Source organism: Cantharellus anzutake (assembly GCF_015039405.1).
Source record: "Cantharellus anzutake strain C23 chromosome Unknown EI90scaffold_17, whole genome shotgun sequence".
Lineage (NCBI taxonomy): Eukaryota > Fungi > Basidiomycota > Agaricomycetes > Cantharellales > Hydnaceae > Cantharellus > Cantharellus anzutake.
Genome location: NW_024066967.1, coordinates 757,113 through 784,000, shown reverse-complemented (window position 1 = coordinate 784,000; position 26,888 = coordinate 757,113). Strand labels below are relative to the sequence as shown.

Here is a 26,888-nt window from a genome sequence, read left to right as displayed (position 1 = left end):
TGTTATCTTCGGTCTCGTTTCCCCATGTAGGGGACCCTTCACCTGCGGTCTTTCTCCATCTACCCTACTATCATTGTGACAGGTGTGTGTTACTTCCATCAGCTGCGAAACAGCCGGAAATAGAGTGTTTCGCTAGCGATCCTTCTGTTCCTTCATCACCGAGTCGTTTCGTTGATCCGACTCGCGCGCGCCTGGACACTATACCCGACCGTGCCTCGCCCGTAACCATATCTTTCGATACTCCTCAAATTCCTTTTTCCCCGACCCGCAATACAAGGCATCGCTCAAGCCTTCCAGCGTTTCGCCCACAGCGCGTCGCCATCAAATCCAAACGGTCCCATCATCGGAGGGTTTCACGCTCCTTCCACTGGCCACACCCCAATTTCCCCGTCTCACGCCGTCGCGTCCTATTGGACAGATTTTCGAATGTTTTCACGCGGCTCCCTTCCTCTCTTCGTCATCCCAGTCATCGCGGTCTCCCTCCCCCTGTTTTGAGAGAGATCCAGTCCAACATATCCATGACCACCCCCATCAGTGCCTCGCGATCCTCTGCTCAGAGATTGCCTAAAAATGTCGTGGCAATCAATTCACCTCATTCTACCCCACTTCATATCACAACGCCCACAACAACATGCACCTCCACTCCACACGGTGATCCAGGTGATTCGCCTGCCCTTGTGCCCCCCATCCGTCTTGCCACTCTCGTGGAACTTGACCTCGAATCGATTTTGAGCAATGTTCAGCTAAGTGTGTATGGCGGTTTGCTTATCATCTTGGCGAGCTGCTGATTTTCCGTCAGGACACGATCTTTTGTTTGACCCTGGCTTGCAATTCAGGCCCACCATTGGACGTCGGAAGCGTGAAGCGGCTAATAGATACTGGACAGCAGTACAACGAGAGCTTGAGATTGGCTGCACATGCACCTCATTTGATCATTTGGGACTCGTGCTTCCTTGTTCGTGTCACTCAAATAGTGCCCCCTCTTCTACTCTTCTGCAGCCAGGATCAATGGCCCATATTCCTTTCTCCAAAAGCCCAGGGGCTTCAAGGATGCCTGCTCTAATTGAGGAGTTGCGCGAGATATTGTTGACTGTAATGACACCAAGTCCTATCCCTTTACCCGATATTTTAAATTTGGATGTCGCCAGCGACGATGCCTTCAGCGATCTTTTAATAACGCCATTAGGTGTCACCAGCAAGCTAGTCGTAAAACAAGCCAGAAGCTCCGCAACAAATACTCCACCAGCCCTTGCAACAAACCCGCCACCCAACCAAAAAAGTGGGAAATCATTGTCCTGCTTTCCAATCATTTACCCAGCATTGTCGCCGCGCACCTCTCATCAACATCGTCAGGTCCGTGCCATGCTTGATGTGCCGTTAGTGTTGCAGCAGATCCAGCACGGTGTTTTCGATCCAGTACAGCTTCTTTCGTCAATAGGGCGTCTGCTGAAGTTTCATTGCGCCCCTATTCGCGATGGCATTGTGAATGATATGATGGTGTTAGCTGAGAGATCACGGAATGCTGGGAAAAACGGGAAACTAGATTTAGGCATTGCGGTACAGGCCATTCGGCGTTGCTTTGATGTATTGGAGCTTATGCGATTGGTATGTGACTGGCCTCGAGCAAAATTTTATCAAATGCTGAACTGGGGATCCCCCTAGGATATCGCAAATCATCAATTGCAAACGCTTCGTCCTTACTTAATGAAGTCGGCTGCTCAGACGGAGTTGGCCGCTGTGCTTCAGCTGCAACAGCGTGGCTCAATGTCTTTGCAGGATACGCGATCTTGGATCAGCAAGCACCTTTTATCGATTTCACCCTCGATCGACCACCCTGATTGTTCCAAGCGGAGATCACTTGTCTTCGAAGCCGTTGCAGAAGGCATAGTTGATCTAGTGTTTTCTCCTCCGGCCTTTTCTCCCTCTACCATCGCATCCTTCTCTCGCCAGATCTTCCTCCCTCCTTCCCAGCAACCCAGCGAACCTCCTCCATCTTTATTCTGTCACCAACAACCACAGCAAGCACCAAGTTCTGCGGCATCTGGCTATCCGGAGACATTGTGGTTAGATCAGACGAGACTCGGTATCTTAAGCGCGGATGCTGCCGATCTCTCGGTGTTGTACATGCTCATACTGCTTTTCCGACAAGTGGTGCATTCTGTCAAACCATCTTCCTCTTCTCCGCATATTCAAGCCTGGGAATTAGACCGCCTCAAGAAGGAAATTTGGGAACTTGGGCCAGAACGGCCCGGCTGGCGGTTCTTTAGGGGCGGGATTGGTGCGATTCACAAGCCCACTCAGGAACAGGAGACCAGATGGGAATGCTCGATGCGTGATGTTACTCTGCAAATTGGGAGAAGAGCTGTCGAGATAGCCTCCAAAACGAAACCCTTGGAGGAGTCGGCGACTTTAACAAGCGATCATGGCGTTCGATCAACGAAGGTTCCCCTGAGTCCCTCCCTTCTTTTGCTGTTGGAGGGATGGGTCGAGACTAATTTGCATACGGGTTCCTCTCTTCGCGTCTTGACGCACAATAGGCTTCGGGCAGCCATTTTACAATTCGTGCGAGCGTCAACTTGTCACAGGGCAGACGTCTCTGGTCAAACGCCGATGGAACCCATTGTTCCTCCCGGCGTTGGTTTGGAGCCTCTCATTCCGGAAATTCGACACCTGAGCGAGCGCATAGGCAGTCTTGTGCTATTCCATTGCCAAGTGTTTGGGCGGGTCTACGAAGACCCTGATTTCATGGTTCCCTGTTGACATATTTATTTTGCTTCGTTAACCTAGCTTTGGCGTGTCATTTCTTGCGCCTTCGCCCACTTGATTGAGCCAATATGAGGCTTCATTTGAGAACAGGATGAGATACCACTTTGTGACCAGCTGTTAGGCATGAATTGAATGATCCTGCAAGTAGATCGAAAGTTGCTTCAGGCAAAACGTCAAAACGTCATGGACGGCACGTGGTTCAAAATGGCAATTACCAAGAGGTCAAACGATGCATCGCGCGAACCTTGACAGCAATCAGTCGACTCATCTCGATGCGACTGGCTCGGGTGCCCACTCTGTCCTTCCAGCTCCCCAGCCAACTGTTCACATCGATGATCATTCCTGTGTCATACGTCAGTTCATTGGCCCCATGCCTTTTCGTGTCGCAGCCCCCCAAATTCGCAAAACGCGTCAAGTGATCTCCGAGGTTGCTCGGAACGACCAAGCTAATGCGGATGATAGCATTTCTGATGAAAGACTCTGGCATGTTATCCAAAGAGTTATTCCCCACTCCAGCCGGAACCGCGGCATGAATCCTAGCCGCCAGGAAGAGCTTCTTCGTAAATTCAAGCAAAGCGCCTGGTCGGGGATGCCTGAAATGATTCGAAAAAGGAAACAAAGTGTCTGGACTCGTAAGGCGAACATCAAATGGGTCGGGGATTCTTTTCAAATTGGCGAGGACATTTTTGGGGAAAATGTTTTGCCTTCCTTGGACTCTCATCTAGTCGACTCTCCCTTACAGAGCTTCGATGAGGACACATTCCCGGCTGTTGAAACGCCAACTTCAGGCCGGAGGCAAACAGACGACAGCGCGTCCTTTCATTCCGCTTACTCGATCTCAAATGGACATGCTGTGTCCTCTTCACCGTTTCATAGCGAAAATGGCGATGGATCCCTCCATGACGAAATCAACACCACCCAGCTAAGTGATGAGGCCCAAACTCAACCCACGACGTCAGATACGGCTCTGCTGCGTCAACAAACCACTCTCGCAGACTTAGGTCGATCGGGGGATGCCTCCGAGAATCCTGATCGAACCGATTTTAATGATCCTCAACGCCCTTCTACTTTGAGATCGGCATTCCAGCGTCCTTTCACTACGTCAGCAAAGAAAAATGGCCGCAGCGTAAATTTTGCGAACAATCAAAGCGATGGCCTCGAATCATCGCCTGCCCCTCCGGTGGATGTATCATCTGGGACAGGGGCCCATAGACAACTCACAGGCACAAGTACTACTATTCCTGATCAAGAGCAATCCCAACCTTCCTCCGAGCTTTTGTTGCAAGGTAATGCAGTGCTCTCTCCGGGGCAGTCTTAATGGTGACACGGTCTCCTAGACCGAATGATGGTAAAAATTTGTACCAGCGCATCCAGTCTTCCGAATCCGTTCGATGAGATATGTGCCCGCCGACACCCAGAAGTGAATGAACAGGTACATTCGGGCAGCAGAACGGATTTGGCTATTAGTTAATGTACATGATGAAAAGGAATGGGGTGAATATCTCGTTTGCTGGAATAAGGATCGTATCGAGTTGTATGAAGACTATGTAAGTACTTCAAGAGGGTTTCCTCCCGCAAGCAGGCTCTTGAAGGATTTCCAGGTAATTCCAGGAAAGGAGTGGCTGCTCGGTCGTAAACATTTAGCACACTCAATCCCTCGGCTTCGCGTAGCTACTCGCCTCTCAGTCTTCTCCTACGTCGATATGAGCTTCTCTCTTGTTTGTGCAGCAGAAGGTGATAACAAGCTTCTCAAATCTCACCGGACCACCGTATTTGTCATGAGGGTGCGAAATACTCTTATGGCTTCTTAACCGCGGTGGTGCTGATAAATTAGCAGTGCTCCACACGATCGCGATCTATAGATTGGATATGGTCCCTTTGGTTGGTCAAATTACCCGGCAAGCAGTTAATCGTTAACCTCTCATATCCTACTCAGGCGATTCCTGGGGGGAGTATTCCCGGCCCAGCTGGATGTTCATGTCCCAGTATTGGGTACTAAAATCTCACTGGATGTGCCCAGATATGACATTGTGGAGGACCGTGAAGGCTTTCGGAACCTAACTCCCGATAGAATCATTGAACTATGCGAGGATGCCCTCCGGAATATTTCATCGTATTCTGACTTGATGAATGCTGGAATGAAACGTGGCGCACGTCTGGCACTCGCGTGGAGGCATGGGATGAATCTGGAATGGGCATGGCTAAAGGAGGACATTCATGGTCGGCTGCGAGACTGGGCAGGTATTTTTGGCTGGGCTCTACAGCAGGTGATTTCCAACTGTATTTCAGGCTTGGCATACATTGACCCGTTTTCCCTTCCCAAAAAGCGTGGCTCTTCGGTACAGCTGGAGCTACGGCTTGCGTCTCACTCGCAGTCCAAGTTGAAATTGACGAGTGGTTCCATGATCCATGAGCCTGATGCCATCGAGGGCTACTTGTACCAAATTCGGCCAAACAGCCAAAGTCGGACTGCTGTCTACGTTTCCACGCACAGTGGCAACCTCTTCACCATGACACACTGGCATGCTTTTCCACCTTCAGTCCCCGAGCTGCGTCCTAACACAGGCGGCATGAATCGGCCGAGAGCTCAAAATGAATTGCGCCGCGGCTCAGATCAAGTCCTCCATGCCAACGGCTTTCTCGATCTCAGGGACATACTCTCCGTGCGCAAGGCGCTTGCTCCGCTGGCCCCAAGTCAGAAGATCGCAACATTGGATCCTTCGGAGCTCGGTGGTCCCATCCTTGTGGATGTGGACCACGACGATGACTTGAGAGATGTATTTGGTCAAGATGCGACGGGTATCGTGGAGGATGAATTATCGGGGCAGGAGGATGAAACGGTGAGAATGAAGAAATCCTTTGAAATAGTGATGCGGACGGGTGCAGTGATCAGATTCGAGGTATGCCAGTTGACAGCGGGCTTCCTGATACCTAAATTAATTTCTGATGTAGACTCACTCCATCCGCAACGGTGTGTGAAGTTTCGGGGCCCATCTCTCTTTACTTACAGTTGCCGAACTCAGCCCACGAGTGGATCACGAGGCTGAGGACCCTAGTTCGTTATTGGGCCCATCATCACCGACAGAATGCTCGAACTGAGATGGATTTGGAACATTTCAATGCTGGAAAGCCGCGCTTTGAGAAAATCAAAAGATCACGGCCACAGGCTTCTCGGATCTATTCGGGCACATTGCCAGACGTTCAGGAGGTGTCGCGTAGGCTGAGCACTTTCTGGTCCTGGTGTGTTCTCGCTCCTTGCCGGCCTTTGATCAAATCCGGAAAACTGTTCGCAAAGACAAAGCCCCGTGCACACTACAAGTGAGCACCGAATACTCAATCTGACAGTGAGGGCTTTGCTAAATTGGGTCTTGGTTGAGGCATACCTTCATGACTCTCACCGCTGGTCACATTGCAACATTCAGCATCACAGCTGCCCAATCCTGTTTCCACCAACGTTCAAGAGTCATCAATTTGGTAAATTCATACGTATATTCGGGTTTGTTCGCTGCTTCGGATGCCACGCCACGCATCGACGATGCTTTCTCGCCCCGACTGTACCAGGATGGGCTCGAGTCTGATGATTCGGATGTCGACACCATATTCGTAGTTCGGTCTGTGATGTTCAGTATCCAGAGTCGGGACCTTGCTGACATGAATGCGTAGTTATCATTTGTACCACGGTGAACCGCAGCCACGGGGCGGACCCCACGCAGCAGAACGTAGCAGCTTTGGGCCTCCACCGCCACCAAGGTCACTACATCTACTAAGTTGGGCACAAAGCCTAAATTCCTTATACTTAAAGCAAGAAGCACTTTGGAGAGGGATGCATGGTGCTGGGCGATAAATACTGAAGTAGAACGCATCGAAAGGAGCAGAAATGAGGTCTCCTGAGCCTAAGGAGTCAGATCTCGACAGCAAATGATTTCATGGTGGCAGTTGGGACTGTCGAGTATGATTACAAGGCATGGGCTGTATTCATCATTCGGCAATGAATTATCAGCCAATCTTCGCCAACAAAAGCACAAGTTATTATGCGGGTGAAGCTGATTTTGGTTTTTTTGCTGATATGACCAAGAAGCATGTTTGAATCGGCACCCTATTGGCGTTTGATAAGGAGACTTACTCCCATATTTACTGCGTGATATAACCCGGCCAGCGACAGCACCGAAATCAAGCGCACCACGAACAAGCTTATATCTTGATTGACGCGAGTAAGAATCACCAATGAACATCACCGAACAGAAGACATGCCTGAGACCAGGAAGATCCTGAGTTCGGCCCCCTCTGACGAGCACAACACTATGTTCTTGAAGGTTGTGTCCCTCACCAGGAATGTACGCAAGCACATTCTTTCCTGTCGTCAGCTTGACTCTCGCGACTTTCCGTTCGGCAGAATTGGGTTTCTTTGGTTTCATGGTCATTACAGCGAGTGTCACGCCTTTCCGCTGATAGCAGTTTTCTAAGGCTGGCGATTTAGACCGATTTAAGAACTTTTTGCGTGCCCCCCGCATAACCTGGTTTAGTGTAGCAGATAATGGCAGAGAGGACGAAAAAAAGCGAAAAGAAGGCACAAATGGATGGAACAATATGCTCGCTGGCAATGTTTGTCGAAAGAAGGAGAGTCGCAACATCTCGGAGGTTGTGTGACAACCTTGCAGGTTCGTGGGAATTTTGAACAATCACATGACCATCATCGGGCGCTTTACATCTCAATCGACGATCCCCATGCGGGGTAGGATAAATATCAATATCCCAAACGACGTTGTAGCTTTAGCACACATACAGCATAGACTCCCACCCTGATAACACAACCCAGAGCATCCCGTCAACCCAACCATACCAACCTGTAACCCTGATCCTGTATAAGTAGTCGATCCCCTCATGTACGCCCAGATGCAATGAGCCGGCCCCAATCGACAAATGTCTCATCTTCCTTCCTCTTGTTATCCTTTGTATATAGCCTTTTCTACTTTAATTGATTTACTCGCACGTACATAGTCATATGTCCTCCTCATGCCGTGCCACTATCTCCGTCTTTTGGTGACCCCGAGTATCTCTTCTGTTTTATCTGATATTCCGATAATAACCACAACAGTCCCTAAGCGACTTCTCAAATACAACACGTCGAGGGTGCCGCGCACCCAACCTTTGTGATATTTCCTCATCTCATAATCTTGAACTTGGACCATTGCACGAACACACTTCATATCTTTCCATCATTTCGAGACGACAGGCAGGGATTGATACTTCAAAATGATTTCGTCCATCCGTCCACGAATAAACTCTTCCGGGCAAAAAGACGGATCACAACGTACAGAAAAAACAGATGTACAAATTCAAGATGTGTATCAATCGAAATAACAATTTCTCGTCCCAGCCGTTATGCCAGTCTTCAGAACTCTGGTCGTTACGGTTTTGTGCCCGCAGACTGTTGGGATGAATGGGTCCCTGAGTTACTGTCATTCACCTTAATCGCAGAATCGCAGTCATTCAAGACGCCGTAGATCCTCCCATCTCTCTCGAGATACATGATATTATTGAGACAGACGTCGCCGTGGACGACATGTGCAACATCGTGGAGCCAATGAAGATCTGATATGAGATGGTTACTGGATGGGAAAGAACCCCCCAATGACAACTTACATGTCAGGATATCATGATAGACCGACGCCACCTCGTGTGGGTTGGGTAGCGGGAAGGTTCCTCTTGGCAGTCATTCTCGCAACACGCTTATGCTCGCGGCAGGAGCCAAGTCAAAGGAGGTGTTTCCTTCTTATGTGGTGCACCAGAGGTGGCCCGTTGAACAGGGAGGCGGCAGCACCCGACTCCGCGAGCAGCCCGTGATCCTTGTGCACACAACACCAGTCTCTGCGCTTCAAGCCCATGAGCATTGCGGAACTTTCAACTGAAACCTTGACTCATGTGCTCAGCAAGCTTGAATACTTCGAAATATTAAAAGCCCGAAGGGTGTGCAATCAGTGGAAGCAAATTATTGACAGTTCATTGCTGTTGCAATATTTGACGGAGTTGGGATGCCATGGCAAAGTGGAGGGCTGTTCGGCCAAGTTGACCACTGCTGAGAAGCTACAGCGGCTCCTATTGCACGAGCATCGATGGATTAGCTTAGAACCCCGCAGCGTGTGCGAGATAGAACCCCCGTCAGACGACATCTACGAATTCGCATGCTCAGTAGTCGGGGCAGGAAGGAGATGCTCTCCTATGGACCTATTTTTTGCGGAGGCAAGTGGTTGGTCGCGCCCCATCTGGCATGTGGTAACAACCCCCAGCTTCCTTCAGCCGTCAATGGCACGCCATTAAGAACGTGGACGCACCAAGATTCCTCTTTGTTACTTCGCGATTTTACAATGGATCCGAGTCAGGATTTACTTGTTCTGCTAACATACAGCAGCCGCAATGCGTACGCTTTCATAGGTTTGGACGCTTTGTGTAAAGCAACTGACCTCTACGCATGATCCCACAGCGGCTCGAGATTTGAATGGAATATTCGTCTTCATTCGTTATCTACCAACAAGGCACATAGCCGGGCAAAAAATCCAATATTTCCCCTGAAACTTGCGATTATGCCTGGGGGATCATTTTATATTCAAGTGTTTGGAGAGACTCTTGCACTCCTAGAGCCAAACTTGACATCGCATATCTTGACTGTTCGGAACTGGACGAGCGGCACGCTCTTGCTGGTGAGATTATCTAGGAGCTACTTTAGCGATAATTCTGACTGCGAGATTAAAGAATTGGGAAATTCCTGATACACCCTTGCTCTGTTGTGGCATTCAGTTCCTCTCGAATGACACTGTCATTTTGCCAATGCTCCCAGATATTGGTGACAACCTCCCGGCGAGGCTAGATATATACACACTTATAGCCGTGAACCCTCATTGGAAAACGCAGACGAAGGGTTATTAGTTCCGTCCCTCTCATGTAGCCTCCTTTTTGACAACGGCATCATGTTATTGAGCCTGAAGCTTGGCAGCCGGCCCTATGCATCACTCTCTGCGTCCATTGTTGGCTGTGGTTCGTCTAAGCTATTCCGCCATAATGGGGACCAAATTGTTATATTGGAGTTGGTGACCGGAGACACTCGCGTGTCCAGTCTTGCAATTTATGCTAGTCAGTTTCTAGCATTTGCGCGAGTGTCTACGTCCGAGGGACGGGCCCGCCGTGCTCCTGGGCTTCCTGCGAATGCAAGTACGATATCTTGGTCAGAATGGTCAGCCAATACGACGAGCGTCCCGACGTCTTGGGGTGGATTGGACGCTTGTTTGGCATATGGGGATCGTTATGTTATCCTAGGCGAGACTCCAGAGGGCATACCTACAATCAGGGTCTTTGATTTTCGCCCCTCCAGAATACAAAGGTTCCGTGGTTCATTGTCAACGGCTTCAGTGACTTCACATAGCCGCCCATGGCCGTCGCCACTCCGATCTCAGGATGGCCCAAATGTAACCACTCGTTTGATGGAGGCGAGGCCGGTTGCTGGGACACCATCGATTTCCACCGAGCTCGAAGCTGCCAATACCGACGACGAACTCGATGGAGGGATATTTCGGCCAGGCAGTTCTCCATCCCATTTTCCGTGCATTGTGCTAGAGCGCCAGTTGGGTAGAAGGCGACATGTCCCAATGAGTGTCATGATAGACGAAGAGAACGTAGTTATCACTTGGGATGTACGTGAATACCACGATATGCCCCTGATTAGAGACACTGACTTACCCAACCCATTCTAGTGCACCCCTGGGAGATTCAAATACGAGATACTCAATTTCTGATTCAGCGTCCCATGCTCGCAAGTGGGGTCCAAGTACCAGTTATCGATCCTCCGGAGTTCATGGCTGGCCATTGCTGGTTTAGTGTCAGTGGAATCCGGCTCTTGGGATACTTCATCGACGGTTGCCCACTCTCAATCATATGGCTAGGGAGGGTTGGTTTAATTCAGTCTTGAAATTCACCCGCGGTGCGACGGAAATAGTGTTCACGAGTTCTTTTCATCCCAGACACCCCGCTATCCATGCGATGCTCCGAATCCCCTGTTCCTTCAGCTTCATGTCGGCAGTACATATCATTGAACTGCTGCGAGAAGGCAGTCTTATACAAATGCACTTCGGGCTCAAAGATTTGCTTATGCTGCAGCAAAAATATGGCAATGTACATATGCTTCTTCCCCGCTGTCCACAAGGATCCGAGGAAACATAGTTCGGTCTTGCCTTAGCTGTACCTTAGTGGAGTGGTCCAAGTGCATGGATGTGTTAAATTTGTAATATTTCCATGATGACGTGAAATTCCTAGTATGATGTGGTCCAGGTAAAAGAATATAACCCCGCAGAGCGACTGATCTTGTATCACCGGCCAGTGTTGAGTATGAACACTTAGCCGATGTTGGAAAGTTATTTCCCCAATAAACAAAGGCTCTTTCTCGATATCGCGTTGCATCATGCAATCGCAAGTCATTGCGTCTGCGTCTTTCACAGTTTTGGGCCCGCTCAACTATCGCAGAGCTCAGTTTTCGAGCTGGTTGGCGGCTGTCCCGCTTGGATTTGTAGGGCTTGCTGTCATCTGCCTCGGCGCTAAGTGCCCAAGATATTCAGAGTGTGGGAATATTTCGGTGGATCGGTTTCTGGTTTCGATTCGATGAGCATTGCGGAACTTTCAACTGAAACCTTGACTCATGTGCTCAGCGAGCTCGAATACTTCGAAATATTGAAGGCCCGAAGGGTGTGCAATCAGTGGAAGCAAATTATTGACAGTTCATTGCTGTTGCAATATTTGACGGAGTTGGGATGCCATGGCAAAGTGGAGGGCTGTTCGGTCAATTTAACCACTGCTGAGAAGCTACAGGAGCTTCTCTTGCACGAGCATCGATGGGTTAACTTAGAACCTCATAGCCTGTGCGAGATAGAACCCCCAATAGACGAAATCTATGAATTCGCATGTTCAGTGATTGGGACAGGACCGAGACGCTCTCCTATGAGCCTATTCTTTGCGGAGGTAAGTGGTCGGCCACGTCCCATCTGGCATCTAGTAACGACCTTTTAGCTTCCTTCAGCGGTTAATAGCACACCATTAAGAACGTGGACACACCAAGATCCCTCTTTGCTACTTCGCGATTTTACAATGGATCCAAGTCAAGATTTACTTGTTCTGCTAACATACAGCAGCCGCAATGCGTAAGCATCTATATGTTTGCGTAAAGTGGCTGATCTCCATGCATGAGCCTATAGGAGCCCAGAATTTGAATGGAGTATTCATCTTCATTCTTTATCTACCAACAAGGCACATAGCCGGGCAAAAAATCCAATACTTCCCATGAAACTTATGATCATGCCTGAGGAATCATTTCGGATTCAAGTGTTTGGAGAGACTCTCGCGCTCCTAGAGCCAGACTTGACGTCACACATCTTGACTGTCTGGGACTGGACGAGTGGCACGCTCTTACTGGTGAGATTATATTCAGGAGTCGCCTTAACAATAATCCTGACGGCGAGGCTGAAGAATTGGGAAATTTCCGATTCGCCCATGCGTTGTCGCGACATTCAGTTCCTCTCAGACGACACCGTCACTTTGCCAATGCTTCCGTACATCAATGAGAACCTTCCGGCGAGGCTAGATATATACACACTTGATAAACAGGAACCTCCTTTGGAAAACGCAGAAAAAGGGATATTAGTCCCGTCCCTCTCATGTAGCCTCCTTTTTCCCGGCAACGGCATTATTTCCCTGAGCCTGAAGCTTGGCAGCCGGCCCTATGCGTCACTTCCCACATTCATCGTTAGCTGTGGTTCCTCTAAGCTATTCAACCATCAAGGAGATCGAATTGTTATCCTGCAGTTGTTGACCAGGACGGATGAGAAAATCCACAAGTGTAGCCTTGCAATTTATGCTAGCCAGCTTCTAGCGTTTGCGCAAGCATCTACATTAAGGGAACGACCCCGTTATGTCCCTGGGCTGCCCGCGAATGCAAGTATATCTCTTGGTCAGAATGGGCAGCCTATACGACAAGCGTCCCGACGTCTCGGAGCAGATTTGATCCTTGTTCGGCATATGGGGACCGTTGCGTTATCCTAGGAAGGACTCCAGAGGGCATATCCACAATCAGGGTCTTTGACTTTCGCCCCTCCAGATTCCGAAGGTTCCAACATTCATTATCAGCGGTTTCAGTGGCTTCACGTAGCTGCCCATGGCCGTCGCCACTCCGGTCTCAGGATAATCCAAATGTGACCACCCGCTTGATGGAGGCGAGGCCGGTTGCTGGGACACCAACAATTTTCACCGAACTCGGAGCTGACGACACCGACGACGAACTTGATGGAGAGATATCTCGGCGAGGCAGTTCTCCATCCCATTTGCCGTACACTGAACTGGAGCGCCAGTTAGGTGAAGCGCAACGTGTCCCACTGAGAGTCATGATAGACGAAGAGAATGTAGTTATCCTTTGGTTGTACGTGGATACCATAATATGCTCATGTTTAGAGACACTGGCTTATTCAATCCATTCTAGTGCAGGAATGGAAGATACAGATACGAAATACTCAATTTCTGATTCAGCGTCCCATGCTCACAAGTGGGGACCAGTACCAGTTATCGATCCTCCGGGTTCCATGGGTTGTACTTAAATATAAATGAATCATGGCTGGCCATTGCTGGCTTAGTATCAATGGAGGGCGTGGCAGGGAAAAACTGAATTCCAGCTCTTGGATACTTCATCGACGGTTGTCCACTCATCATATGGCTGGGAGAGTCGGTTTAATTCAATCTTGACATTCTCTTGCGATGCGATGGAAATAGTGTTCACGAATTCCCTAATTCTTTTCATCGCCAGACACCCCGCTGTCCATGCAATGCTCTAAATCTCCTGTTCCTTCAACTTCATGTAGGTGCGGAAGACAGTACCATTGAATCACCGCGAGAAGGCAGTCTTATTCAAACCTATTTCGGGCTCAAAGACTTGCCCATGCTGCAGCAAAAAACCATGCCAATCTACATGTATTTCTTCCCCGCTGTCCACATGAGGATCCGGGGGAAACAGGATTTGGTCTTGCCTCGGCTGTGCCTTAGCGGAGTGGTCCAATGCATGGGTGTGTTAAAGTTGAAATATTTGCATGGTGACGTGAATTTCCTAGCATGATTGGTCCAGGCAAAAGAATATAACGACTGATCATGTATCACGCACCGTCCAGTGCATGAACGTACGCTTGGCTGGAAAGTTATTTGTCCAATAAAAAGGACCCTTCCTCGATATCATGCCCCCTACAAATCCAAGCGAGACAGCCACCAACCAGCTTGGGAACCGAGCCCTGTGACAGTTAAGCGGGAACACTGACCTGTCGAAGTTGTTCAGTGCGTGGGAATATTCTGCTGCATCAGTTTCTGGTTCGATGAGCATTGCGGAACTTTCAACTGAAACCTTGATTCATGTGCTTAGCGAGCTCGAATACTTCGAAATATTGAAGGCCCGAAGGGTGTGCAATCAGTGGAAGCAAGTTATTGACAGTTCATTGCTGTTGCAATATTTGACGGAGTTGGGATGCCATGGCAAAGTGGAGGGCTGTTCGGCCAATTTAACTACTGCTGAGAAGCTACAGGAGCTTCTCTTGCACGAGCATCGATGGGGAAACTTAGAACCTCATAGTGTGTGCGAGATAGAACCCCCGACAAACCACATCTATGAATTCGCATGTTCAGTGATTGGGACAGGGCCGAGACGCTCTCCTATGAGCCTATTCTTTGCGGAGGTGAGTGGTCGGTCATGTCCCGTCTGGCCTATAATAACAACCTCCTAGCTTCCTTCAGCGGTTCATGGCACTCCAGTAAGAACGTGGACACACCAGGATCCCTCTCTATTACTTCGCGATTTTACAATGGATCCGAGTCAGGATTTACTTGTTCTGCTAACATACAGCAGCCGAAATGCGTACGCATCTATATATTTGTGTAAAGCAGCTGATCTCCATGCATGAGCCTATAGGAGCTCAGAATTTGAATGGAGTATTCATCTTCATTCTTTATCTACCAACAAGGCACATAGCCGGGCAAAAAATCCAATACTTCCCATGAAACTTATGATCATGCCTGAGGAATCGTTTCGGATTCAAGTGTTTGGAGAGACTCTCGCGCTCCTAGAGCCAGACTTGACGTCACACACCTTGACTGTCTGGGACTGGACGAGTGGCACGCTCTTACTGGTGAGATTATATTCAGGAGTCGCCTTAACAATAATCCTGACGGCGAGGCTGAAGAATTGGGAAATTCCCAATTCGCCCATGTGTTGTCGCGACATTCAGTTCCTCTCAGACGACACCGTCATTTTGCCAATGCTTCCGTACATTAATGACAACCTTCCAGCGAGGCTAGATATATACACACTTGATAGACAGGAACCTCCTTTGGAAACGCAGAGAAAGGGATATTAGTCCCGTCCCTCTCATGTAGCCTCCTTTTCCCCGGAAACGGCATTATTTCCCTAACCTGAAGCTTGGCAGCCGGCCTATGCGTCACTTGTCGTTGGCTGTGGTTCGTCTAAGCTATTCAACCATCAAGGAGATCGAATTGTTATACTGGAGTTGTTTACCAGGACGGACGAGGAAATCCACGAGTGTAGCCTTGCAATTTATGCTAGCCAGCTTCTAGCGTTTGCGCGAGCATCTACATCGAAGGAACGGCTCCGTTATGCCTCTGGGCTGCCCGCGAATGCAAGTATTATCTCTTGGTCGGAATGGGCAACCTATACGACAAGCGTCCCGACGTCTCGGGGTGGATCGGATCCTTGTTCGGCATATGGGGACCGTTACGTTATCCTAGGCGAGACTCCAGAGGGCATACCCACAATCAGGGTTCTTGACTTTCGCCCCTCCAGAATCCGAAGGTTCCAACATTCATTATCAGCGGTTTCAGTGGCTTCACATAGCTGCCCATGGCCGTCGCCATTCCAGTCTCAGGATAACCCAAATGTGACCACCCGCTTGATGGAGGCGAGGCCGGTTGCTGGGACACCAACAATTTCACCGAACTCGGAGCTGACGACACCGACGACGAACTTGATGGAGAGATATCTCGGCCAGGCAGTTCTCCATCCCATTTGCCGTACATTGAATCGGAGCGCCAGTTAGGTGATACGCCACATGTCCCACTGAGAGTCATGATAGACGAAGAGAATGTAGTTATCCTTTTGGTTGTACGTGGATACCATAATATGCTCATGTTTAGAGGATACTGGCTTATTCAATCCATTCTAGTGCTGGAATGGAAGACTCAAATACTCAATACTCAATTTCTGATTCAGCGTCCCATGCACGCAAGCAAGGCCCCGCACCGGTTACCCATATTGTTGATTTCCAGACTCCATGGGCTGTACTTGGATCATAGTTTAGTACCAGTGGGGGGATTAGCAGAGCAGAACTGAAATCCGACTCTTTGGATACTTGATATGGTCGCGGAATCTTCAGATTCGCGTACGATGCGATGGAAGCAGTGTTCATTTAGGGGTAACAAAACTACCACAAGGCCACAAATTCCCCAATTCTCTCTTTTCTTCTCATTGCCAGACACTCCGCTATCCATGCAATGCTCCGAATCTCCTGTTCCTTCAACTTCATGTAGGAGTAAAAAACAGCATAGTTGAACTGCTGCAGGAACGTAGTCTTGTTCAAATGTACTTCGTGTTCAAAGAATTTCCGCTCCAAGGACGCGGCGAGGGCAGATTCGGGGTCGTCCTCTTCAAAGGAGCGCGTGTCATCTGCGGCACTAACGGTCCGCGACGCACTCGTATCAAAGAACGCTCGGTATTCGGGAACACCATCACAGGCTTGCCGTACAGCGTCAAGGTCATCAGCCCTAGCTAATGCATTATTACCGCCCGGATACAGCCGCCCTATGGTAGGAAACAATCTTGCCCGTGCCTCTTCGACAATTCGGTCCCGAAGGAGTTAAGAGTGATGTTAATCGTACGGCGGTCGGCTTCAAAGGCGAGTATGGCCTGCATTGACTCGGCCGTTGGACCTCCTATTGATGCACAAAAATTGGAGAAATCTTCCAAGTATGCTCTATAAAGGGTGTTTCGGATGATTTCGATGTTGAGATCGTCCAAGTCATTTGCGGAAAGAGCGTCTCGGAAGTAGGGTGCTTAAAAAAAAATAATGTCAACAGAGTTCCTCCATCTAACCGTAGTTGTGGCGGCCAGAAGTTACCTAGGGGCGTTTCCACCAATACACTATGATACAACTCCTCGACGTTCGTAGCTACGCACAGAGCGGGAAGGGTGTCAAACACGCCCAAAGGGTGACATCGCTCCAGTAGCTCGTGTGTATCGCGCTCATGGAGCGTTCCAGTAATGATAAGGACGACATTGTCGATCATGTACGCGTACCTACCTCAATAACAATAGTTCAATGTCATACGAGGGCTAGCAAAGAGATACTCACGTCATGTATTCCAAGAACTTGTCCAGAGGATGGACAGAATTATTTCTTAAATAATTGAACTGATCCACGAGTATTTGCGTCGCTCTTTCAGAAATGGTGGTCGTTGAGATGGGCAGGGGTTCATTTGCTAGGAAGTTGCCATATTCTGTGGCTGACAGTTGCATTCGGAAATCTAGAGTACAAAGAAAATCACCACATTAGTGGGTCTCACGCACAATGGCACAAGTGCCCTCGTAAATGTGAGTGTGTGGGTGCCATACCTTCCAACGTATCACACTGTGTTAGATTGTTGTAATTCGCCTGCGTTAGGAGACCAGCTTTGTAGCCGCGGACGACCCCTTCCAGAAAGCCAGCATCGGCCTGTAAAAAAGGAACTGTTCAATACGTGCCATTTAGCGAATAACAACGTTCGATACGTTGAAGAATAAGGCCTCCATACGGGCGCGGACAGGTCAAGTCAACTGAATGAGAGGTGGCACGTGACCAGGATCAGGGAATCATCAGACACTCGCACTCACCTATCACTCACTAGTGCAAGTGCAACGTCCTGTTTTGCAGGTTGGTAAGATAGTGGATGAGGTTGTACGGCTAGCTTTTTAGTCTGTCAGGTTGGTGAGGTTTCAGACTGCTCTGGAGCTTGTTTGGCCTTCTCCCCGAACTAGTGCGGTAGGCAGAGTCTTCGTTTCTTTGCGTCGTGGAATACGTATCGAGTCCGTGCCTGGTTCACTATTATCTGCTGCACTTGGTCCTCGCTCATACGTCCTAGTTTTGCGTGTAGTACTTTACATGCGCCTCTTTCACCCAAATTTTACGCTGGAACCAGAGGTTTTCCTAATATTGGTGTGCACTTTTCAGGTCATGGTGCAGAAATGCTTCATATCGCTAAACCTAACGAAATCCCCATTTCCGTATTACATAATGGGATCATTATCTTGGAATAGCCCTGCAGTCAACAGGGTCGTCAGTTTGGGATCTTGGCTGGGACAATCACTTCCAAGTTCTATCCGCGATGTGAACGGAGCAATGACTACCAGGTCTCTTCGGCCCCTCGGTCGCGAGTGCCCGTCTCCCGTTACGTCTCTCACGGACAGGGATTCGAGAAGATTCAGATTCTTGAATTCTCACTTCTGTTGAGGCATGTGGAACCTGGTGAAGACATTGCAGAGCCACTTCCTAGGAACGGGCTGACCAGCCGAAACCTGATCGGCAATCAGATGTATGCGCGCTCAAGGCACCCATTATCAAAGCTAGCGCTCATTCTCATTGTCTTCTCAGTCACCGAATCCTCTCTTAGCGTGCAGAGGGCATGAGTCATATGAAGAGTTCTAGGCTCATGGAAGAGATGCTAGGTGGATTCATAACCCAATTGCATACGTTTTCAGCCTAACGACGAGCGAAAATGTTCGGCAGGGAATAGATCATGCATGGCAAGCATGCGTGAGCGCCGGCTTGCCAATACATTAATGACAAATCCTCTTGCTCGGGCAGTTCCGCGCTGCAAATTCCGACATCCGCCTTGTCCCGAACTCAATTTAACATGCAACTCACTTGCTGGCGCTTATATCATTTCCTATATATTCATCACCCCAAGCTATCCGCAGCCCCCCTCACATACAACTCGAGCTGCTTCGCTACTTGTTTGAGTTTCAACTTTCACTGACGGTCGCTGTTTCAATAACATGCTGTACCGCCCGACGATTGCGCGCACAGTCATTTATGGTGTCTCGCGGCGGGGCCTGATCACCTCTGTTCGTCTCCGCGCTCCCCTCACAGCTGCTCCTGTGACGGAAAGAAGAGCGCCAGGCCTTCAGCCCCCCGACTCGACACATTTCAAAGGTCGGTTACCTTTCGGTGCTTGCTCGCCGAATCATGTTATGTAATTTGCTTTCTGTTTTACAGACTCACCAACTCCCATACATGAGCACCAATCGAATAAAATCCTAGGGGATTGGGTGTTATTCCATCCTGGTATGTATATATACATGTGCTCAGGAATATCCACGTAGTGTATACAAAGGAAGAAAACGAGGCAGTTGAAGTGAGTTCTTCATCGCGGTCCATTGGCTTCCTCACGGACTGAACCACATTACTAAGGTTCTGCATCGTCCGCCTACATCAATTTCGGATCGTGTGGCCGACTTGTTTACGAAAGTAACTCGGTGTGTAGTCGTCCCTCAATTTTGACCATACGCGCGGAAGATTTTATACCGCCCGTTTTAAGATGGGGATTCGATTTTGTATCAAAATACGAGCACAAGGAAATACCCCCAAATCATAAGATGTCCCTGGCCGAACTGCGTGCGGGTGGTTACACGATGAGTGAACGTCAATGGCTTGCCGTGCGTCCTTACCTCTTTCGACTATGTGTTCTCAGAGTCATTGATACATCCCTTTACATATAGAGAATCCTTTTCCTGGAGTCAATTGCTGGAGTTCCGGGCATGGTCGCCGCTGCATGCCGTCATCTGAGAAGTCTAAGACTTATGAAGAGGGATGCGGGTTGGATTCATACACTCCTACAAGGTACAAGTTGTCACATTTGAAGATGGAAGTGACAATGTTTGAAAGACGTGTTGGATAGAGGCAGAAAATGAGCGAATGCATCTGATGACGTTCATGACTCTCAAGAAGCCGAGCAGGTTCTTCAGAGCGTCGGTTCTTGCGGCACAGGGGTACGAATGTATTCAGATATTTCTCTCACGAGATGACACTGATAACCTTCTTTGTTCGCCAGAGTTTATTATAACGCGTTCTTCCTCGCATACCTCATAAGGTCCGGTTCATGATGACATATGGCATTTTTATCACGAGAATTTAACTCGTTTGGTTAGCCCAAGAACGGCCCACCGATTCGTAGGTTACCTTGAGGAAGAAGCGGTCTTCACGTAGTGAGTTGTTTACGCTTCAGGTTGCGCGCACACTTTGAATCAACCTATTTGCACCAACAATTCAGTTCCCGGATAATAAAAGAGATCGAAGACGGCCACCTACCAGAATGGTGAGTATTTCATTTCAGGTCGGGGTACGTTGGGGGCCAAATATCGCTGTGTGTGTGTGTGTGTTTTTTTTTTATAATTAGGGAAAATCTCCCCGCACCTGCCATCGCCATTGAGTACTGGAGGCTCCCAGCGGACGCCAAGTACGTTTGAGATTAATTGGTAGAAGACGTGCGTTTTTTTCAATCAGCAACTACTCATTCCACAGGCTCCTTGATGTCATGTATGCGGTTCGTTCTGATGAATCGACACATCGGTTCGTGAACCATTCGCTTGCAAGCCTGGAGACAGGTGATACCAACCCATTCGCACTTGGTGAGCCTGGAATGAAGTTGAAAGGAACGAAAATTGGGTGAGTTCAACGGTTTTTTTTTTTTTTGTTTGGCTTCTGTGGGTCGTTCCAGAGCTGACCCCCCGCATTTGATGCTAGATTTGAACGAGACGAGAGCGCTCGCTACGTACGGCAGAAAGGGGAACAAACCCAGCATGTAATGGAAGAGAAGCAGAAGAAGGAAAAGTGAACTTGCTCGGTCCCTACTATCTCTCAAATAGGGATATAAAACTGGGATTGATCATCTTCATCACTCTCTACTACCCTGACGTTGTATCGTCATCCCTTGGACTGGGTTCTATTTTCGTCCATCTTCTTCAAGGCCCGATACCATCTATTGTCAGTCGCTGCGGAACGCAGGGGCTGGTTACTTGTACTTAAGCCCGCATCCACTAATCAATCACCACATCCTTGTTCTTCCGATACTTATGTTTACATGTACATAGTTTACTTTGCCATCATCAATTGCATACCCAACCCCCACTCCCTGCTCCGGATCCGGGTTAGGCCCTGTCTTTGAATGGGTTTCAAACCCTTGGGGAATTGCCCAATGATCAATCAATCGAGCCGAAAAGAACTGAAGCAAGGGGATCTATTTACGAGATCATCAGGCGTGAGACGTGCGGCGTTGCTCGCATGCATAAGTATTGCATGCATGCTGTGTGGAAGGGGGACGCAAAAGTTTGATGAACGGGCACGTTTGTTGTGGAAGTTGTACTATGATGGCTTCGATGTACGGTTTCGAACCTCTTGAATTGTCCCTAGCTCGCTGCTACTGGCGGAGATATCGGCAAAAAGGCGTGTGGCGTGTGCATCAGAGAGCAATAACACATCATATATGGGAGCTTCATATATACGTGCAATTTGTACGGCGAGCGGCCACCCACATATGTAAGTCATCGGTCTATCGTAAGGCATGTACCCTCAAAATGCGCATCGTCGCAAATGCCCGATAGGGAACCAGCCTCTCTTAGAGAGCGCGGCAGGTGGTATCATGTATCTCTCTGCGCCACAGCTTGCAAAGCCACGCAAACGTGATAAACTATCTTTAACGCATTGCGGAGCGGATGCCAACTCGCCCATAACATACTTAACAGCTAAATGGGAGGTGGATGTGGCCGGGTGTGGCCGTGTGGCACCACATCATATGAAATAAGTCACATTACATATCAAAATCGATAAGGAGATGGGTAATGATTGGTTATTTTATCGTGCGTAATCGTATGGGTGTCATAGGGGGGGGGATGACAACTTGCACCAAAAAAAATAAATAAATGCCGCTCGCTATTATTTAACATAGCTTTTTCATCGCTTTTTCATCGCATATGCATATGTATATGTATATACATTCGTTGATGATGTTAGCTTTGATGTTGATTGCGCCCGGCGTGATATCCCGACAACCCCTGGGGCTCAAGCTCAAGGTACTACATGATTGCGTAAGATCAATTACATAAATCCCCCAAAAAAAAAACTGGGGGGTGCTTACTCTTATATCCACGCATATATTGTCATGCATGTCCCCCAACTAGTGTTAAGTAACAGCGCATATATCCAATCCAATCGCAGTCAGCTGTGCAGTATATGTAACCGGTATGCACTTTGCACTTATGTGTACTTCGACACATGATGCATGTTGGGCTTGCTCAGTTATATAAGCTAAGTCAGAAGCGGCGGCGCGGCGGGGAAAGTCCAACCTGTACTTATTGTAAGGTTACTTACATAGCTATGGAACAAGAAATATTCCTGATACATGAAATGAGCTTTTTCGCGCCTAAGAGAGCGCTTAGCGCTCACACTCGATCGAATCATATATTCCCCCTGTTAATCTGTTGGCAAGATATTCTGAACAATCTCTAGGTACATATTGCATTCGCATGCATGGATGGCGCCATACAAGACAATTATGAAGGTTTTTTTTTTTTTTTTTCTGGCACAAGCTGGTAATGTATATAATATATATATATATGTAAAAAAAAATGTGATGGAGAACCAGCTGGTTGTGGGGTTACTTGTATAGATATATAACGAGGGAGCGAAAACTACTGGAGCTACCAAGAGCTGAGAGAACAATGGTGGTGAATGTTAATGTGGAAAGAGGAATTAAAAAAGCTGGTCCCGCGCGGTCACGCAAGCTGCTGTTAACTTGGGCTACCGAAAGAGGTCGGGGTTGGGACTTTGCATACAACAGCTCGCTTGGCTGCATGTGGGTTCATACGGCGAGTTACCTGAGGCGAACACGGAAACGACCGCAACCCCCGGAACGGCCAAAAGAAAAAAAAAAACAACCGAGAGAGAATCGAGAGAGAAGAAATGGAAATTAACTCCCCGCAGTTGCGCTTCATACGTTTTTGTTTACGTTTGTACGTATAATGTACGTACAAACCACTTTGATCGAAGGAAAGACCAGCAAAAAGGCAAGAAGGACGGATGACAATCGAGTTCGAGTAAGAAGCCCCCCGTTACTAAAAGAAAAAATATAAACCAGCACAACCCCATATTGAACACAGGAGAGAAAAAAGAAAGAAAGGAAGAGAGAACTGCTGCAATAGACATAAATAAGTGTAATGAGGTTGACCATGCACGTACAGTTTCGGTTCGGGAAGGGTTGCTTTGCAAGAGAAGATGCGTGTAAAAAAAAAGAGCGAAAAGAGCGAAAAGAGCGATAGACAAGACCATGGTATACTGGAGCGACGACGGTGATCACCCAAAGCTCGGTCCAAGATGCTTCAAGAAAGTGATTGATCGTAGGCACGACAAGTGTTGTTTTCTAGGAACAAAAAAGAGAGGTATAAAGAAAGAAGGGAGAAAAATGAGCGTGTGTTGGTTTCTAAACCTTGGTCGCAGATAACAACCATTCGATGGGTGTGTGTGTGTGTGTGTGTTTGTTTGTGTGAATCAGAATCCCATCACCAAGAAATGACCGATCACCAATGACCCTGCCCTCGGCTCACCAAGATTAACCGTCTACCAGTCCGTCCGTCTGCCCGCCCGTGATCCGCACGCAAATCACTGCCATGCGGAGGACACTCGCCGCAGGTGGGTTTAAAACAACAGATAACGGAAAGACCACGGCGGCGGAGGTATGACATGTTGGGGACGAGGATGATTCGGGCCCTTCTTCCAGGGAGGTGCCAATTAGAATCGAGGATGCCAAAGGACTCGATGTGAAGTTGAGCGTGAAGTTGCAACGAAAAAGGGTGGCCCGAAAAGAATTGATGAATTTGATTGAGGCGGAAAGAAGAAAAGAATTGGAAAAAATAAATCAAATGGGGTGACTAAAAGGCGCACTAAATGTCGGCGGAATGATAATGATGATGGTGGGGTAGTGATGGCATTGGAGAGGTCGCGTCTGACAGAGTACGCGAGGGCGGAGACTAAAGGAAGAAGTATTGCGGGAACGCATGTCGGTAAGGAAAACAGACAACGTCCGTTGTAGTGTGACGGAATAAAGAGAAGAAGAATACTACAATGGAATAACGATTAAGGAAGGGGTTGTAGGCCAGGCCATGTCTGGGTGGCTTATGGAACAAGGGTGAACCCAGCGAGCTATCACCTGTCTCCAGCTCGTGGAGTAGTCAGGGAGAGCGACGCAGAGGCAGATGTCCATCGAACGACCATCGGACGAAGGCACGGCGTAAGGGGCATTACAGCATTACAGCAGCATCAGCAGCAGAAAGCGACGAACAAATGACGAAGAAAAATGAGTAACCAGTGTAACCGAGCAAAACGCGGTGGAGGGGATCGATCAACGGCTCGATTTTGATCCTACCCTGTCTCCGCAACGGCGTTCCTCACTGCTGCTGTGCACTGCTCCCTTCAACTCTAACATCCCTAGCGCTAGACACGCTCCTAATATCCCTCCCTTCCTCCGCCAATTCCCGATTTAATAACTGCCCGTTATCGCCTTCCTCCAACGGCCCAATACTTCTCATTGCCTGCCGGAAGGCATCGCCTAGGATCTGGGCATCAGCGGTGCTGATCAGTCCTGGTTCCGAGCTAACCATCGATCCGCCATCAGTGGCTGGGCCTCGCACAGACGAATCACGTTGTACGGCGCCTGCGCCAAATGCTGCCCCGACAAGCGAACCCCCTGGAGCAGGTCCAACTCCCCCGCCGGCTTCAGGTTGGCCGACTGACATAGGTGAAGTGGGCGCAGCAATCATAGGGGAACGACTTCCTGTTGAGTTACGCTTCGCGAGATCCTGTTTTCTTCGCATTTTACGCAGCAACATGTAGGAGAAAGCCAACAGCGCGAGCACAGCCAGCGAGCCAAAGACAGCCAGTAGGGCGGTAGCCCAGTGCGGAAATTCACTGCCCGTATTGGATGCACTTGCTGGGAGGCCAGTTCTAGTGCCACTGGGTGTTACGGTGTAGACAACCCCACTACTCGTAAAGATGGTAGGCGACATTGTGCTAATGACGGAGATGATGGATTGTGTAGACTGAACGGACTGAACGGATTGGGTGGAGACAGATGATTGGAAAAAAATAGAGGAGGTCGAAGCCACGGACTGTGAAGACTGCACAGACCGTGTTGATTGTACAGACGATACCGACGACAGAGACAGCAAGGCCGAGTTAGGTAAAGCAGTTTCTGATAGCAAGATTTTGCAAACATTAACACGATGTGAAACGAGAGAGAAAAATGACTACATGCTACTCACGAATGCCCGTGAAAGTGGGTTCCGTTCGTTCACCAAAATGGAGAGTTGCGGTTGTGGGGAGAATGACAAAGTTGAAGGGGTAGGATTGATTCTGCCCAGATTGTATACTCAAGCCTTGCGTACCCCAAAAGGTATCGTTAGCGAGGACTTGCAGGGTCCCTTGCTGTTTAGGCAGTGTCCAATGGGCGAGTGTCTGATCCGAGTTGGCACTGAGAAGATAAATATCCACGTCTGTGACTTGGTTGAAGAGTGGATTGCCAGTGCTCCCTAAAAGTGACAGTCATGGCAAGATGATAAGATAAAGCAAGTCAATAGGACATCCTTCTGAAGGCGCAAACGAAGGAAAGAGGAGAAAAAGACAGACATTCAAACGTGAACCATTGATTCTGGATAACCTGTTGATTTTGTGTCGGAAGGCATGATAGCTGAGAGTTATCTGCGGGTGAGCAGTTGGCTACGTGGTACGTAAAGTGAGTTGACCGGAGATCTGGTTCACGGGTAAAGTTGGGAAAAAGGTCGTTACCTCTTGAGGGGAGGTCACGCCGTCTCCGGCTCGGGTGCTTGTTGGTTAGGTGGTCTTCGTCCAGGCAGTCGAACGTTCGGAAAGGAATACGCGGGTGGTGTTGATCGAGCAGAGGGAGGATTTCGTGGTGTTGCGCGTGTGACTTGAGAGGTTTCGACGGCAACGAGGAACCTGTCGGAGAAGGAAGGGCCTGACGATACGACGGGCGAGACGACGTGGGTGGAGACGGTGTAGCAAGAGGCAAGAACATGAACCCGGGCGAACAGTTGTCAAGGTTGTTTCGAGGCGAGTTGCTGCTGCTGCTGCTACTGCTAGAGATTTGTGGATTGTGACTGGATTCAAAGATATGATGACGATGACGGTCTTCAACTAGTGGGTGAAGGACACCGTGCATGCGTGAAGAGAAGAAGGAAAGAAGAAGGAAGGGAGGGAGCGGAGATGGATGAGTGCGGTGAGGAAGATGATTGTTGAGGACGGTGAAAGGAGAGAAGGAAACCTCAACGCGAAACGAGGAATAAAAAACGATTTATTCAGCTGGATACCACAAAAATGGTTTTATTAAGTAATATATTCATGGCAATTTGCGATCCCACCCTCAATTTGGGCATCAGCGGCGGAAACATCCGACAAATAAATGTGTGTGAATTCACATTGAATAGACCACAAGAAAACGAGGGTGGTTGTGACGACGAACAATTCAGTTGGTTTGGGTGGTTCCTGGAAGCAAATAAAACACAACTATTGTACTCGCCACGAAAGGCCGGGGGAAGGGAAACAAGACGACTTGATCAAACAACCGAAGGTTGTACTCTATTCGTACAGGTGCACTGCGTCCCCACGCAGGAGGACGGAAGGGGTTGGACAGCGGTCTAATGCGTGATGATGGTGGAAGAGAGGAAAATTTGACACAAGTCCAATCACCCCTTACAATTGGGCCAGTCTAGATCAACCATCAGGTCTATTGTTAGACAGCAACGTCCACTGGCAACGGTTGCAACTAATTAGCGTCTGCAAAAGAAACAATAAATACTGTAACGTGCGCACGCGCACACCGATCGGTAACTCAGTGGCTGGTCATCCATTTTCCTACTATGGCTCGTGTCGCAAATAAGAGGATACTCCATCCGTACAACTGAGCAAAGATGACCGAAGCGGGGGCCATCCAAACAGGTC

At 48.8% G+C, this 26,888-nt stretch overlaps 13 protein-coding genes across 13 annotated transcripts; 7 read left to right on the top strand and 6 right to left on the bottom strand.

Annotated features, from left to right (window-relative positions):
• Positions 1-518: 518 nt before the first annotated feature.
• Positions 519-2,956, top strand: EI90DRAFT_3153717 (T-complex protein 11-domain-containing protein; the record flags this gene model as incomplete). Its single annotated transcript, XM_039065882.1, has 3 exons — positions 519-747; positions 800-1,605; positions 1,663-2,956. 3 exons carry the CDS (start codon positions 519-521, stop codon positions 2,758-2,760), a joined length of 2,133 nt encoding a protein of 710 aa, XP_038917551.1. The 3' UTR covers positions 2,761-2,956.
• Positions 2,860-3,813, bottom strand: EI90DRAFT_574086 (uncharacterized protein). Its single transcript, XM_039067820.1, has one exon. The coding sequence runs from the start codon at positions 3,485-3,487 to the stop codon at positions 2,978-2,980; it is 510 nt and encodes a 169-aa protein (XP_038917550.1). The 5' UTR covers positions 3,488-3,813; the 3' UTR covers positions 2,860-2,977.
• Positions 3,814-4,015: 202 nt separating this feature from the next.
• On the top strand, positions 4,016-6,785 carry EI90DRAFT_3052336 (Pleckstrin homology domain-containing protein). Its single transcript, XM_039059931.1, has 10 exons — positions 4,016-4,052; positions 4,104-4,313; positions 4,368-4,550; positions 4,604-4,647; positions 4,703-5,033; positions 5,094-5,666; positions 5,777-6,084; positions 6,144-6,377; positions 6,430-6,516; positions 6,573-6,785. Exons 2-10 carry the CDS (start codon positions 4,191-4,193, stop codon positions 6,655-6,657), a joined length of 1,968 nt encoding a protein of 655 aa, XP_038917549.1. The 5' UTR covers positions 4,016-4,052; positions 4,104-4,190; the 3' UTR covers positions 6,658-6,785.
• On the bottom strand, positions 6,514-7,432 carry EI90DRAFT_3052332 (ribosomal protein S12/S23-domain-containing protein). Its single transcript, XM_039059930.1, has 3 exons — positions 7,018-7,432; positions 6,890-6,963; positions 6,514-6,827 (listed from the first exon to the last, which is right to left on the bottom strand). The coding sequence occupies exons 1-3, from the start codon at positions 7,395-7,397 to the stop codon at positions 6,796-6,798; spliced, it is 486 nt and encodes a 161-aa protein (XP_038917548.1). The 5' UTR covers positions 7,398-7,432; the 3' UTR covers positions 6,514-6,795.
• A 741-nt stretch (positions 7,433-8,173) lies between these two features.
• EI90DRAFT_3052329 (uncharacterized protein) lies at positions 8,174-8,657 on the bottom strand (the record flags this gene model as incomplete). The annotated part of the gene is made up of 3 exons (XM_039059929.1): positions 8,174-8,358; positions 8,410-8,471; positions 8,572-8,657. 3 exons carry the CDS (start codon positions 8,655-8,657, stop codon positions 8,174-8,176), a joined length of 333 nt encoding a protein of 110 aa, XP_038917547.1.
• On the top strand, positions 8,507-9,413 carry EI90DRAFT_573586 (uncharacterized protein). Its single transcript, XM_039067818.1, has 2 exons — positions 8,507-9,184; positions 9,248-9,413. Exon 1 carries the CDS (start codon positions 8,650-8,652, stop codon positions 9,082-9,084), a length of 435 nt encoding a protein of 144 aa, XP_038917546.1. The 5' UTR covers positions 8,507-8,649; the 3' UTR covers positions 9,085-9,184; positions 9,248-9,413.
• Positions 9,414-10,771, top strand: EI90DRAFT_573587 (uncharacterized protein). The gene is made up of 3 exons (XM_039067819.1): positions 9,414-9,464; positions 9,517-10,451; positions 10,512-10,771. Exons 2-3 carry the CDS (start codon positions 9,732-9,734, stop codon positions 10,551-10,553), a joined length of 762 nt encoding a protein of 253 aa, XP_038917545.1. The 5' UTR covers positions 9,414-9,464; positions 9,517-9,731; the 3' UTR covers positions 10,554-10,771.
• A 480-nt stretch (positions 10,772-11,251) lies between these two features.
• Positions 11,252-13,415, top strand: EI90DRAFT_3052323 (uncharacterized protein). The gene is made up of 6 exons (XM_039059928.1): positions 11,252-11,769; positions 11,818-11,948; positions 12,003-12,219; positions 12,274-12,717; positions 12,744-13,223; positions 13,280-13,415. The coding sequence occupies exons 1-6, from the start codon at positions 11,413-11,415 to the stop codon at positions 13,319-13,321; spliced, it is 1,671 nt and encodes a 556-aa protein (XP_038917544.1). The 5' UTR covers positions 11,252-11,412; the 3' UTR covers positions 13,322-13,415.
• Positions 13,416-14,152: 737 nt separating this feature from the next.
• Positions 14,153-16,055, top strand: EI90DRAFT_3052317 (uncharacterized protein; the record flags this gene model as incomplete). The annotated part of the gene is made up of 7 exons (XM_039059927.1): positions 14,153-14,513; positions 14,562-14,692; positions 14,747-14,963; positions 15,018-15,080; positions 15,261-15,728; positions 15,755-15,952; positions 16,014-16,055. Exons 1-7 carry the CDS (start codon positions 14,157-14,159, stop codon positions 16,053-16,055), a joined length of 1,476 nt encoding a protein of 491 aa, XP_038917543.1. The 5' UTR covers positions 14,153-14,156.
• A 127-nt stretch (positions 16,056-16,182) lies between these two features.
• EI90DRAFT_3052315 (putative vacuolar atp synthase subunit D) lies at positions 16,183-17,675 on the bottom strand. Its single transcript, XM_039059926.1, has 6 exons — positions 17,615-17,675; positions 17,459-17,558; positions 17,199-17,370; positions 16,965-17,143; positions 16,686-16,899; positions 16,183-16,665 (listed from the first exon to the last, which is right to left on the bottom strand). Exons 1-6 carry the CDS (start codon positions 17,633-17,635, stop codon positions 16,272-16,274), a joined length of 1,080 nt encoding a protein of 359 aa, XP_038917542.1. The 5' UTR covers positions 17,636-17,675; the 3' UTR covers positions 16,183-16,271.
• Positions 17,676-18,877: 1,202 nt separating this feature from the next.
• Positions 18,878-20,715, top strand: EI90DRAFT_3121875 (alternative oxidase; the record flags this gene model as incomplete). Its single annotated transcript, XM_039063444.1, has 13 exons — positions 18,878-19,034; positions 19,098-19,166; positions 19,205-19,236; positions 19,293-19,357; positions 19,420-19,537; positions 19,601-19,721; positions 19,780-19,870; positions 19,933-19,971; positions 20,030-20,086; positions 20,152-20,196; positions 20,278-20,337; positions 20,403-20,546; positions 20,625-20,715. The coding sequence occupies 13 exons, from the start codon at positions 18,878-18,880 to the stop codon at positions 20,713-20,715; spliced, it is 1,089 nt and encodes a 362-aa protein (XP_038917541.1).
• Positions 20,716-22,505: 1,790 nt separating this feature from the next.
• On the bottom strand, positions 22,506-23,406 carry EI90DRAFT_3052304 (uncharacterized protein; the record flags this gene model as incomplete). The annotated part of the gene is made up of 4 exons (XM_039059925.1): positions 23,104-23,406; positions 22,961-23,068; positions 22,815-22,913; positions 22,506-22,600 (listed from the first exon to the last, which is right to left on the bottom strand). Coding segments are annotated over exons 1-3 (308 nt in total), but the record flags the coding sequence as incomplete, so codon positions are not given.
• A 913-nt stretch (positions 23,407-24,319) lies between these two features.
• EI90DRAFT_2970988 (uncharacterized protein) lies at positions 24,320-26,034 on the bottom strand (the record flags this gene model as incomplete). Its single annotated transcript, XM_039055707.1, has 5 exons — positions 25,716-26,034; positions 25,557-25,646; positions 25,193-25,459; positions 24,981-25,122; positions 24,320-24,857 (listed from the first exon to the last, which is right to left on the bottom strand). Exons 1-5 carry the CDS (start codon positions 25,963-25,965, stop codon positions 24,320-24,322), a joined length of 1,287 nt encoding a protein of 428 aa, XP_038917539.1. The 5' UTR covers positions 25,966-26,034.
• Between the last annotated feature and the right edge of the window lie 854 nt (positions 26,035-26,888).

Excerpts from the sequence above, each read along its gene's own strand:
- EI90DRAFT_574086 (XM_039067820.1), bottom strand. The coding sequence starts at position 3,487 with ATGAGAGTCCAAGGAAGGCAAAACATTTTCCCCAAAAATGTCCTCGCC.
- EI90DRAFT_3052336 (XM_039059931.1), top strand. The coding sequence starts at position 4,191 with ATGAACAGGTACATTCGGGCAGCAGAACGGATTTGGCTATTAGTTAAT. Across the intron at positions 4,648-4,702 it reads GATTGGATATGGTCCCTTTG|GCGATTCCTGGGGGGAGTAT; the intron begins GTTGGTCAAATT and ends TATCCTACTCAG. Across the intron at positions 5,034-5,093 it reads TTGGCTGGGCTCTACAGCAG|CGTGGCTCTTCGGTACAGCT; the intron begins GTGATTTCCAAC and ends CTTCCCAAAAAG.
- EI90DRAFT_3052332 (XM_039059930.1), bottom strand. The coding sequence starts at position 7,397 with ATGTTGCGACTCTCCTTCTTTCGACAAACATTGCCAGCGAGCATATTG. Across the intron at positions 6,964-7,017 it reads CAGGATCTTCCTGGTCTCAG|ATATAAGCTTGTTCGTGGTG; the intron begins GCATGTCTTCTG and ends GCGTCAATCAAG. Across the intron at positions 6,828-6,889 it reads ATCACGCAGTAAATATGGGA|CAAAAAAACCAAAATCAGCT; the intron begins GTAAGTCTCCTT and ends TGGTCATATCAG.
- EI90DRAFT_573586 (XM_039067818.1), top strand. The coding sequence starts at position 8,650 with ATGAGCATTGCGGAACTTTCAACTGAAACCTTGACTCATGTGCTCAGC.
- EI90DRAFT_573587 (XM_039067819.1), top strand. The coding sequence starts at position 9,732 with ATGTTATTGAGCCTGAAGCTTGGCAGCCGGCCCTATGCATCACTCTCT. Across the intron at positions 10,452-10,511 it reads ACGTAGTTATCACTTGGGAT|TGCACCCCTGGGAGATTCAA; the intron begins GTACGTGAATAC and ends AACCCATTCTAG.
- EI90DRAFT_3052323 (XM_039059928.1), top strand. The coding sequence starts at position 11,413 with ATGAGCATTGCGGAACTTTCAACTGAAACCTTGACTCATGTGCTCAGC. Across the intron at positions 11,949-12,002 it reads ACATACAGCAGCCGCAATGC|GAGCCCAGAATTTGAATGGA; the intron begins GTAAGCATCTAT and ends ATGAGCCTATAG. Across the intron at positions 12,718-12,743 it reads TAAGGGAACGACCCCGTTAT|TATATCTCTTGGTCAGAATG; the intron begins GTCCCTGGGCTG and ends CGCGAATGCAAG.
- EI90DRAFT_3052315 (XM_039059926.1), bottom strand. The coding sequence starts at position 17,635 with ATGGAGGCCTTATTCTTCAAC. Across the intron at positions 17,371-17,458 it reads ACAGTGTGATACGTTGGAAG|ATTTCCGAATGCAACTGTCA; the intron begins GTATGGCACCCA and ends TTTGTACTCTAG. Across the intron at positions 17,144-17,198 it reads AAGTTCTTGGAATACATGAC|GTACGCGTACATGATCGACA; the intron begins GTGAGTATCTCT and ends TTATTGAGGTAG.